Raw genomic sequence first — 12,278 nt, forward strand, 5'->3', positions numbered from 1 at the left:
CTATAATATTACAATGTAAGTTACCTCCAGACTCAATCTCCCATAATACCACACCGAATGACCAACTGCAAAGAAAATAATCAAGGCAAATAATCAGGCACACGAATGCTTGTTTATTTTTTAGTTGCTATGGTATTAGTTCTGTAAGCTGTTATAGCCCGATAAGGTGTAACTACTGATCACGAAGAATACGCTGTGTCAATTTTTGAGAGGACCATTGTTGACGACCCATTTTAAATCAACAAAACCACTCTGTCTAGTTACCAAAAAACTCATTCACTCTCAAATGAGGACAACTATAAACGTACATGTCAGTCTTGGTATTGTATGTGTAATCCAACAAAGATTCTAACGCCATCCAACGAACTGGCAACATGCCCTTATAAGAAACAAAAAAATAAAGTTAACATAAAACTTGGCTTATTTTCTATACCGGTACTCAACTTGGGTTAAAATGCAAAACACTTGTCATTGCGTGAGTTCCACACAGTTACATTATAGGCTAATTTCTCTACTAATCAAAACTATAATAAAAATTCTCGAATCTGATTGGCTATGCCATGGTTAGGACAGTGTACGCGTCATGCCTGGTGTAACTGGACAGTACGCGTCATTTGCGCGCGCCGTAATTAAATCGTTCTCGAAACTAAAGGTGGCTTACTACAGTTTTTGTACTGTGCGGGTCTTTGATTTGCGCGCGCGCTGCCCAAAGCACGCGAAACCATCAGGGGTGAGGAAAATCACGCGAGCTTGCTGAGGAAATTCCGCAAGCACAAAAAAAAATGGCGGCTCTCGGAAAAATTTCCTGGTATTCCAGGTGGGTTTCAGAGGTGTGTTTACAGTAGCTAGATCGTGTTTGGGCTTGATAACTGAAAAAACGTGTTGTCTAATGGTTGCCGTTCTTTAACAGCCTTAAAGCCTTTGCAGAGATGTGATTTTGTGCCAAATGTTTGAACACGAAGGCAGCATTCACCAGTTGGAGCGCGCACGCGCGCGCGCTGGAACCCGGGTTTTCCCATAACAAGCATGCGCAATGGTCTTCTCACTGTAGGTCGCAATAACTATTTTTTCTCGCTTAATTTCTCCAAATCTAGCCGTACAACCTATGTTCAAATTTTTGCTGTCGCAGAAAACAGTAAACGGAAACGTGAATGTCAGAAATTTTCTCAGGAATTTTCAAATAAAGCAAAATTTCCCAATTTTGTCATTTGCCAAATTTCTCCCTGACAAAATTTCGTGTTCCTCCCTGTAAATACTTATTTTTGCCCATTTTCGAAATCCTGAAATTTTGAAGTGGGGTTATACGGCTAGATTTAGAGCCAGACAACTCTAAAAGGTGTAGTTTCCAGGCCCCCACTAAGACTCATTCTTTTGTATTTAACACTTTTTGAGCATTCCAAATTTAATTTCTGACTCAAAATTATCTCTATTGTATTTTTTGTACCAGAAAAAATGTCCAAGAAAATTCCTGTTGGCGTTTTTCTTAAGTTTGATTTAAGGCCTTCTTTCACTCCAGAAAACTGTAGTAAGCCACCTTAACTCAATTGTTGTCCGCTATTTATTCAACAAACTGTTGGCCTTCTTTGTCAAATTTTGTTAGAGTTGTGATTAATTGGTAATAGGACTTCGTGTCGTCCAATTCTGTCTGTAATCATACTCGTAATTAAGCAAATCGGGGACCCGCTGCGCGGTTGTCCAATTTTGTTAATCTCTCGTATGATTACAGACCGAATTGGACGACACAGTCCTATTACCATTATTAATAAGTCATAAGAATAAGGGCGATGAGCATCAAGATAACTGGTTCTGTTCAAACAAATTCTCCCAGCTAGGTGTGTGTGTTGAAATGGGAGTTAAAATTGGGATTTTAAAAGGCTAAAGCACGTTATAGTTTTTCATGCCGTATACATACCCCAGATGTATTTTCGTATTCGCCGCTTTCGTATACGTCTCGTGACAATCCAAAGTCAGAAACCATGGCAACAAAGTCCTCGCCCAGAAGCACGTTCCGTGTCGCAAGGTCGCGATGAACACACTGAAGAATCAAAAAGCACTTGTATAACAACTTACACAATGTCTACAACTCTGTAGACAGAATCATATTTAAGGTCAAGCAAGACCCTTGCTGTGAATAAATTCATTAGCCAAATTTCAATGGTATGTGTTTACCCCTAAAACTCCATATCGTTGAAATTGTTCGACACAAAATTGCCCTTTTTCTGTCTCCGATAATCATATGATTTCATCATGCACCTTCTCAAGTTGTAAATATAATTATGATAATTGTAATGATCCAGCGTACGTGCACACCTATTTCTGTTTCAAACAGTAGCCATGGAATTGTAGAAATGCCGGCATTGCATAAATTGTTAATAACAAGATCTTGTCATGAATACTACACGTAACGATGCACATAAAGACATGCAGTATAATGAGAGATAGGTTCCTATGCAACCTAAGAGTGTCTACAATACACGTCAATATAAACTGAGGTGCAAACGACGAATGTACGGCTGTTGAAGAGAAAGGACAATGGCGTTATTCGTTTAGAAGTCTCGCTCTTATTGTAAGAAAAGTGGTACCTCAAGGCGTTTTAATATACGGCTCATTCAGTTTAGAATACAACCAAAATGACAAATTGAAAGATAAAGATATATGCCAATCAGGACTTGTTCTTGCATTAATCTAAAAAAATTTGCAATTGCAACTGGACTTTTGAGTAGTAATTTTTTAGGAATGGATGATCCATTTAAAAAAAACTGTTAACTGATAAAGTAACTGTTTTATAGCCTTTTGTCAATTATATCAGTTTTGATATTGCACTTCTGAAAATAAGAAACTATTTCCCACTTGGCATCGGAATATAGTAGCAGCAGCAGCAGCAGCAGTAGTTGATTGATATGCACGTCACCAATAAACTCAAAACTTTACTTTTGTTCACTGCACTGATTCAAATAATTCCTTAGTAACATTATATTTTACCTTTTTATTAGAGAGGTGGAACATTCCGTCAGCAACATCCCGGGCGATACGCAACCTGTCAATATCTGAAAAATGCAGTTGTGGCTCTTTCACATTGACGTAAGAATTTTCTCTGTTTTTCTTTAGATGATTCAGCAGACAGCCATTCTGAGCTAGGCGTACGATCACAAATACAGGTTCTGTTTATAAAATAAAAGAAAGGCTTTTCTGAATATTAGCTCGTTTAACCATAAAAAGAAGTATAATTTGTAAGTGTTATTTCTGCTTTTTAAAGTGAAATATAAGAAACAATATCATGTAAACTGCGTAAGTAAAAGATTTAATACATGAAAGGCCATAGTAGTTATGGACCCAACGTACGTAGTTCATCTTCCACAAGTATATTACGAACTTATAAAATAATCAGCTCGCAGTTGTTTTGGTACCTCAAATTGTAGAACAGTGCAATCGTAGGGTCATGGGCTGCAAGCGCGTTTAAGGCTGATTTTTTTTTTTTTTTTCAATATTTCTTTTGGTGGCTACTCAGATTAGGTACTTAACACATTTATTGTCTTTCATGTATTAAATTGACTGGGGTTTGATACAAATGGTGGTGGAAAAGGACACATAATCCCTCAAATGGTATATACTATGAGATAGATAGATGATTTTAGTTCAGTTTAGCACATTTTTATTATTGGTTACAAAGGAAAAACTGACACAAGACAGGCGCTATGCACAAATAATAAAAGAACTGTTATATGATGCAAAATAATATATGAAGCTAAAAAAAGAAAAGAAAAGCCTGCATTTTTATATATCATGATTGAAAACTAGAACACGGAGGATCGTGGGTTCGAATCCCATCTGAGTGCTCTTATGGTCGATTCTTTACATCTCCCTTTATTTCCTTTATAATACTAATGTCAGAGGCATAGGTTGATTGAAAACTGAACAAACAAGGTAAATAAAAAGTGCTGTCTAATATTATTGACGGTAGTCTGAGGTGGTTGCTTGGCCAAGTCCACCTACATATATCGTCCCTACAATATCATTATACAGTCAACTCCCTTTATTACGGACACCGTTAGGACCGTGAGTTAGTGTCCTCAATAGTTAGCAAGAGTCTGTACGTAATAGGGGGAATTTAGTCAAACGTCTTTTATTTATTTTTTCTGGGGATTTAACTGCTGTCCGTATCATCAGGGTGTCCGTAATAGCGAGGTGTCTGCAAGGCGAGAGTTGACTGTACTTAAAATAATCTTTGAAAAATCTACGGACATCGCTATAATTCTAAAGTCTACACTTAGGTTGCTAAAGAAACTTGTTAACTACAAATTTGTTCATTATTTTGTGACTGGAGTGGTGTCCGCTGTTGTAGCAAATAATAAAAGACTGCTGGTGTTAATTAAATACTTGTGTGGCTCTATTACCTTTTTCTGTACACGCTCCAATAAGACTTATTACATTTGGATGTTCACCAACTGTCGTCATTATCCTAAGCTCGTTTATCAGGTCTCGTTTCTCTGTTTCCGTTGCATTTTCTGCAATTGATGTTGGATATAACACTATGGTTTGACTTTTGATTGATGTAGTTATAATTATTGTTTGATTTTGTAAAGTTATTATTATTGTTACATGAACAGTAACAATAACAATAATAAGGATTGGTCCACCTCAATTAGCTCTTAAGCTACTTACGGCCCAGTCTTCCTATAATAGTACTTTGTGGTTTTAAATGGTTTTCAATAAACTTCGAAAAAGGAGAACAGCTATCCTGTTTGAAACGAAAATGCATGGCAGAGTTGAGAAGATCTCTTCAAAATGGCTATAAAATAGATGCATGGTGTCAGGTTGATTGCTAAAAATTAGAGAATGACACTTAATTCATTTGCTATACATTCCGTTTTAAAGGGGAAGTATCATGGGGTTTTTGATATATTGTGTTAAAAAATGATGAAATAAGACCTTCAATCACCTGCCAAATAATTCTAGAATGACGAGAGGAACGAAATCAACTCAATTCTTGAAAGAAACAACTTGTGATCTGTTCTAGCGCATTTTGGAAACAAAAATGCGAGAACTTGAAAAACATTCGCCTAATATTTTTCAAGTTTCATTCCAAACCGGCCTACCCTGTCTCTGGCCAGAAGCACTAATCGACAGTTTTATTGCACTGGGGTGATAATTTTTAACATATTTGACAATTATTTCGTTGTTTCTGCTGAAAGTCAAACATTTTTGGGTTTTGAAATGACAGCAAATTTTCGTCATACTTCCCCTTTAAGGACGGTACGTCCTTTTTCTGTTGCGCATACGTTCTCCGTATCTCGGGATGGTCCAAGAAACTCAGTGTCTAATAAAACAAAGTCACTTCTGTGGGATTATGACTATAGGAAAAAGAAGATCTTAGGAAGGGTTGTTGGAATCACAAAACATCCATTTTTCAGAGATAATTGGATTCCAGTAGCTCTTGCTAAGACAAGCTTTTCTTGCAAAGCCATAAGCTGCACAAAAATACTTCTGAATTAGGAGACACAGTCCTTCAAATTGTACTAATTTTTCTGTTGTGAAGAAATATTCTCAGAAGATGCTCTAATTTGTTTTTTACTGCTTATTCTTAGGAATTCTGTTATTTTCAACAAGGAGAGTAATCTGCATTAATTTCTTTTATTCTTATCCATAACTTTCTATTGGGCAGCAACAGTAGTCGTCCCTTTTTCAGGAACGAAAATCACCGATTTTCTACTAGGGACAGTGCAACAAATCCATTCATTACCTTTCAGTCTTTTTATTGCACAGGTCTTAACTTGTCCATTGATCCGAACCCGACCGTTAAAAACTTCGCCGAATGCGCCTTCCCCAAGCTTCTCTAGGAGTTGAACATCTGATCTGGGTAGTTCAAGCCAATTTCCACGTTTCCAAAGCACAGTCTAAAAAAACGATAAGACAGGTAATAACTGTAAATTTGTCGCAGTACACAATATACCAACGTCTACAGCACCAAAATCTTTTTAGTTCTCCTTTGTGGTGCAAAATGCTGGAGATACACTTAGAGGGAAAGTTTGAGACTATGAAGTGGTTCATGCCTGAGGAAGATCTACAGGATTTCTTGGCCCAACATATCGGCATTGGGGCACCTATTATGAGACACAACTGAAGACATCGCAAGATTATAACACAGGGGAGATGGAGGTGGCTTGGACACCTTATCAGGATGACAAGAACTTCAATCAGTGAAGTAGGCACCAGACAGTGAAACTGCGTTTTTTGGCTACGCACTCCATCTTTTGAATTTAGTAATGAGCAAGCTTTGGCAATAATTGGAGTTGGAGACAAAAACAGAAAACAGTAGTAATAATTATCCCCGTATACCTGCTCTGTTTGTACAGAATTTGCTTTACAAGTTGGTCGAAACTTCAGGCAAACAGCAACGACGAAAAAAGTGACTAAACTGACGGGCAAGATGATGATCAGAATTAACCTCTTGAGGAAACTGTCTGCAAGATAAAAAGAAAAACCAAATTAGATATAAATGACACAATACTTCTGGGTGGACGGGAAAGGCTAGGATTGTCTCGCCCTTTCAGAACAAAACGCGATAGCTCAAAATATATTCCAACGTAACTGTACAACGGTAACGAAAGAAGGGGAACATTGTTCGTAGGACTCCAAGCAAATTACAACGCCAAACTATCCATAAAGATGTAATCAACATTTCCTTGTTCTCGGCACTGGCATAGTCAAGGACCTCTTGAAACAAGTCCAAGAAGTCGGACTGAGAGGGGGGTCGATGAAAAGTCCAGAACAGAAATCCTTTTGCCTTAGGTAGAAGTATCTCCAATCACAAACATTCACCAGAGCAGTCTATCTCCAAGTCCGATCTCCTAATTACAGATAAAGTGTCCTTAACATAAACGGCGATGCCACCACCAAGACCATCTGCTCGATCACTTCTATCCATCGAATAACCAGGAAGGGATACTTCACCATCTGCAATGTTATTGTTTAGCCATGTTTCAGTAAAGGCGAGAATATGCAGATTAGGACATTGCGATACCAGAATATTTAATTCTGCCAATTTTCCACGAAGACTTCGAATGTTTTGATGTAAAAAAAACTTTAAACCACGCTGGTTTGTAGCTTCAGATAGATCACCAACAAAATCTAGCATTCATGACAGCAGCAGAACAGAAACCACACTTGTCTGAATAATCAAAGTCCGCGCCAAGACATATAGGATGATACGGCTGGGTGCACCCAACGCAAGTCGCTCTGCCTTGGTTTCTTCTTATAGTTTTACTACATTTAAATAAATAAAAATATAAATAAATGGGAATTTCAGTGGAATCCACGGAGTGGCCCTTCTCTCCACTGTTTCCAGGTCGAATTGGAATTTGAGAATGTTGGTTTTTGTGGAGGGAGGAAAACCGGAGTACCCGGAGAAAAACCCTCGGAGCAGGGACGAGAAGCAACAACAAACTCAACCCACGTATGACGCCGAGACCGCGAATCGAACCCGGGCGACATTGGTGGGAGGCGAGTGCTTTCACCTCTGCGCCATCCCTGCTCCCATATTTTATTTATTTCCCATATTTTATTTCTTTATTTATTTTTTTGGTGTGATCAAAGCAATAAGTACATTTAAAGCACTTCACAGTTGCAGGCCCTGGGTTCTGTAGCACACCTCCGCATAGAAGTAGTAAATTCACTGCCAGAGCATCACGGGTAAAGCGAAACAAAAAAAACTGGTAAAAAAGTGCCTCAGGGGAACGGCCCCAAGTTATTTTTCCAATTATTTTCAACTTAAACGACATAATATTCATGATTGATATTAGGAATAAGAACAAACTAGTTATTCATAGGGTTAAATTGGAATCGACTAAAAGAGCGTTTCTTATGAAGGGCCAGATATTTGTAACAATTGTATGTGAAATCTAGTTTTAGTCCTTCTATCTCTTTTCATATGGGTGATTTCTTGTTTCTCGATTTCTTATATAGCTCTTTAGATCTAGTTTTTTTTTTAACGCGAGACCGATTTTGATAGCAGTTTTTATAACTGAAATGGTCATCCTGCATAAGTATGTTATTATTATTATTATTATTATTATTATTATTATTATTATTATTAAAAATGTTACCTCTCTTAGATGATGAATTTGCGGACAAAATGTAATATCACTTACCAGGTAGTGTTCTTTGTGTCAATAGAACACCATCAGAGCTTCCATATTTGTTGTTGCTTGACAGTCGGATTGTGTACTCTGTGGCGGGATCCAAATCTTTGATCGTGAGTCCAGCATGATTGTACGGCAGTGTCTGAGCCACTGTAAAGTCATACGAGACTTCTCCCTTTCTCTCAATGGTGTAGTTATCTATCTGGTAATAGCTGCCATATTTGGGTTTATCCCATGTTAATATCATGTACCGTGTCTGTACATTTTTTGCTTCCAAGTTTCCAGGCGGTGGTGGTTTCTCTTTTTGGTTTTAAAACATACAACAGTCAGTGTTAAAAACAGAAACAGAAACAGCAAGGAAAACGTGAACAACAAAAGTGTTACTTATACCCAGGATCATTATGATTAGGAACAGGTGCCCAAACTCATGCTGCGAGTCAACTATGTGTTGTCACTGTGTCGAGAAATAACAGTGATGGCTGCAAATACACATTGTATGTGAATTCATTACATGGCCGAAATGCTCCACAATAAAAGGAGCATTCTGGTTGGTTCCTAGGCGGTCCGAATATTGATATTTGGATGCATTTTTTCTCTGTATTGTGTTTTGGAAGATGGTTTGGCAAAACGTGTTGGAAAATTGCACGAAAAATAATTACAATATTGTGATTGACGTTTGCTTGTTTTTGCTCTGCGTTTATAAGAATCTCCTAATTCAGGTGTAGTATTTTTTTTATTGACACCTATTACTGTTATTGCCTAATATGATATAAAAAACATAACTGACCCACAGGATGAAATTTGGTCGTGATATGCTATAATGATTTCCAAAGCAGCAAAACAGCAAAAGTAACTGAAATTGATAACTACAATTGAATAATTCCTAAACTCACCTTCAATGATTATTACAGAAATCGCAAGTTCTTCTTTGAATGAAGAATCGAATGCTTCCGTTAAATTAGTTACAATTTCAGCTTTTGAGATGCGTTCACTTGTGATGAGTAAAACCACAACACGGGCTTCCACGCTTCCTCGGCTGGTGAACGACAAAGTATATAAATTAGTCCTTTGAAACACTTTTTATTACCAATCCTCAAATTCACAAGAAAGAAAATTTGGAAGCTGGCTGATAAGAAGGGATAAGAAACATAAATAATATACAGCAACTTCAATTAATTTTGTCAGATTTTCGAGAATCAAACTTGCGACACCGAAAAGCTGCATGGGTAGAAGTAATTCTTTCAATTTAGCTACAATTTTACGGTTGGTACTACCATGGGATGGAAAAAAAACAAACATTTGCCCTTGTGATTTACTTCCTGTAGAGGAGAGCCATAGCTAAATTTGTTTAAGTTGTTATTAATTACCCATATCAATTTGGCGTGTTGTCGCGCAGGCTATCGGACAACGTGTATTGAAATAGCTGTATGCAAACCTACCTGAACCTCAAGACGTTGATGTCGTATATCTTGAAATAAGAAGACGCATTAAAATGACGTTTCATCTATAATGCATAACAATAAATCGGTTACAAAAAGCTCTTTACAGCTTCACAAATATTACAACATTGAGCATGATTCATGCAAACAGCGAAAGTTCAGGCTTATTTGATTACTTTTCGAGCCTTTGTAAACGGTTTTGCTCCTAAATTTTTGTTTTTTTTTTTTTCCGAAAAGAAAATTGATTATTAGAAAATGGAGAATGTAATAGAGTTATCGTTCTTTTCAAGACACTTTCAGTCAAATAAACAATATGAGTAATCCTTTTGCAGATCGTGATCCTGAGAATGAACCTTGGTTTTTTACTTTATCTATCCCCTTCATGCTCATTCCTTCCGAAGAGTCCAAGAACTGCTGCTATAGGTTTCCGCATATAGGATTTACGTACGATAGATGGTTATCTTTATATTTCTCTGGTTTGTTTTAATAAAACAATTACTCTCCTGGGGCTTCTGTATATGAAATGATTATAACCAACGAGTCAATGTAAATTTCATATAAAATGAACCCCAGTTTATTAATTGTTCGGAAGTAAAAAAAAAAAGGTTTACAGCCTGATTAAGAACTTAACTCACCGACGATCTTATCTTTTCTTCCGTCTCTATAAACGCCTTGCTGCTGCGGTTCAACAGGTCACTGTGGAAATTAGCGACCATCACAAACCGGATTTTTATATCAGTAACGATTTCACCTGTATATTAATAAAAATAATATGAAGTCAGTCCAGAGTAGGAACAATGGTTGATGAGGACGAAAAAAATGGGCAGATCATCGGCACTCATCAGCAGGGAACGACTATTGTCTCATTAAGGATAACTTATACTCCAAAAAAATGTAACCGACTTTGCGTCCGCACCAAAGAGGCTTTTTGTTCTCGAGACAGCATCTATTTTTTATTGGAGATCAGTTGATTTTGATTGACTTTGAAACTTATATAATTTTAAGATGAACCGGTTTTAATTAGGTATGTTTGCACTGAAGACGCAACCAATCAACATAACTTTGGTGGCTTCAAGCGGTGACTTTAAGGCACATATTGACAACATTTTCAAGTCACTTCATCAAAGCGTTGTGTATTTTACGGTTCATTCACTATCACTGTACAAATGCCCAATATTGAAATGTTTTAACGATTTATTTGAAATCAAACTTAACGAATATTTTTATTCCTGTCCATTTAATTTGTCATATACTATAGTTTAAGAACTTGCTTAGTGGCTTTTCTCATTCAACTTTGGACCGCTAGAAAAATTGTAATTTACTGATTTGGAGTTTTTTGTTTAATCATATCAATACTGAGCAACACCAAAATTTCCTAAAATATAAATCCTGACAAACTCAAACGCAAAAATTATAGCTAATCTAAATTTCACATCAATCAATAACCGGTCGAAATACTGAGGTATGGTCCCTCAAAGTCTGTATCCAAACACCTTAACGCCAACGCCTAGTAAAAGCTATGTACCATGTAATATTCAACACCGGTTCGTGAAATAATTATTAATTCAGTTATCTGCATCGTCTTAATTAGCCTTACGCAGTTTCAAAATTAACGCGAGTTCATCTACAGTAGATGCAACAAACGGAAGAGGTCATAATCGCTAACTTACCCGATTGCAGGGTTCTTACAACAAGGACCTTTCCAGACGGGCCATGACCCACTTCATTGAATCCATTTACTGTGGTCTCGTATTCTGTCATTGGATCAAGTCTGCTCAACACGGCCTTTGTGGTGTTGCTTGTAACGTTTACTTCATTGAACGACAGAGACTCACGACGTCTGTATTTTATCCGGTAACCTAATAGCTGTTCCTTAAAAGGGGATGGAGGGATTCCTTCCCAGGAGATGTGAATTGAAGATGAATTGATGGGATGGCCTTTTAAGGCAGTGGGTGCTGCGTCAGGAACTAGTGAGACAAGAGTGCGATTACACGAACTGGTGGCAATTAAGCTAAAACCTAAATATTCACTAATCGCCCAGTAATTTGCAAAATTATTCGACATCTTATATGTAACTTTGTTGTTACTACGGGTGTAGCATTAAAATTTTGCGGGTTCTGATTTTTGCCAATTGATCTCGATCCGCAAAAATTAGTTCCCGCACAAAAAAAAAAAAAAAAAAAGCAAAATAAAACGCTGCAAAAATTAACTCCCTTCAGTTAAATTAACAACTCCGCTTTTAATAGACTCGTGCCACTGGGGCAACATACATTGGACTCAAAATAGAACATTAACGTGATTTTCCATTGGAGAAAGTAACCAGAGCATTACTGTATCTAGTCTGTATTATTCAACCGTATTAATGAAACAGTGCTTTGTTGTGCATGGTAGGGATAGGCTTTTTGTTTTGGTGTTGTTCAGTCCCTTTGCACAGTAAGGTATTACAGTGATATGTCTCTAATATGTAAGTCGAGTTAACTGTGAGTCAATATACCGCACAATAAAAGTTGAAAATATTAAGGGTTTCTTCCACTTAAATATTCTGTTGCTTAAATCGCAAAAATTAGTTCCCGCAAACAACAAAAAATCGCCAATGCGCAAAATAAAACTCCCGCAAATTTTTCGTGCTACACGGTAAAGCGTATGACCGCTCATTGAAATGCGTCTTTCACGTTGACAAAAAACACTAAAGTCATTAAAA

At 37.1% G+C, this 12,278-nt stretch overlaps 1 protein-coding gene across 1 annotated transcript in view; it reads right to left on the reverse strand.

The window, feature by feature from the left end:
• Positions 1–12,278, reverse strand: part of LOC146481100 (uncharacterized) — a 44,000-nt gene that overhangs the window by 10,913 nt on the left and 20,809 nt on the right. The window contains exons 7-18 of the mRNA XM_085108835.1: positions 11,248–11,546; positions 10,213–10,328; positions 9,578–9,642; positions 9,032–9,174; positions 8,148–8,438; positions 6,337–6,461; positions 5,741–5,894; positions 4,395–4,505; positions 2,983–3,161; positions 1,913–2,035; positions 309–379; positions 25–65 (exon numbers count right to left, since the gene is read on the reverse strand). Of these exons, the coding sequence (XP_084964961.1) occupies positions 25–65; positions 309–379; positions 1,913–2,035; positions 2,983–3,161; positions 4,395–4,505; positions 5,741–5,894; positions 6,337–6,461; positions 8,148–8,438; positions 9,032–9,174; positions 9,578–9,642; positions 10,213–10,328; positions 11,248–11,546 (1,718 nt within the window). The remainder of the gene's footprint in view (positions 1–24; positions 66–308; positions 380–1,912; positions 2,036–2,982; positions 3,162–4,394; positions 4,506–5,740; positions 5,895–6,336; positions 6,462–8,147; positions 8,439–9,031; positions 9,175–9,577; positions 9,643–10,212; positions 10,329–11,247; positions 11,547–12,278) is intronic.

This window comes from Pavona decussata, unplaced genomic scaffold (assembly GCF_977016875.1).
Source record: "Pavona decussata unplaced genomic scaffold, jaPavDecu1.1 SCAFFOLD_51, whole genome shotgun sequence".
NCBI lineage: Eukaryota > Metazoa > Cnidaria > Anthozoa > Scleractinia > Agariciidae > Pavona > Pavona decussata.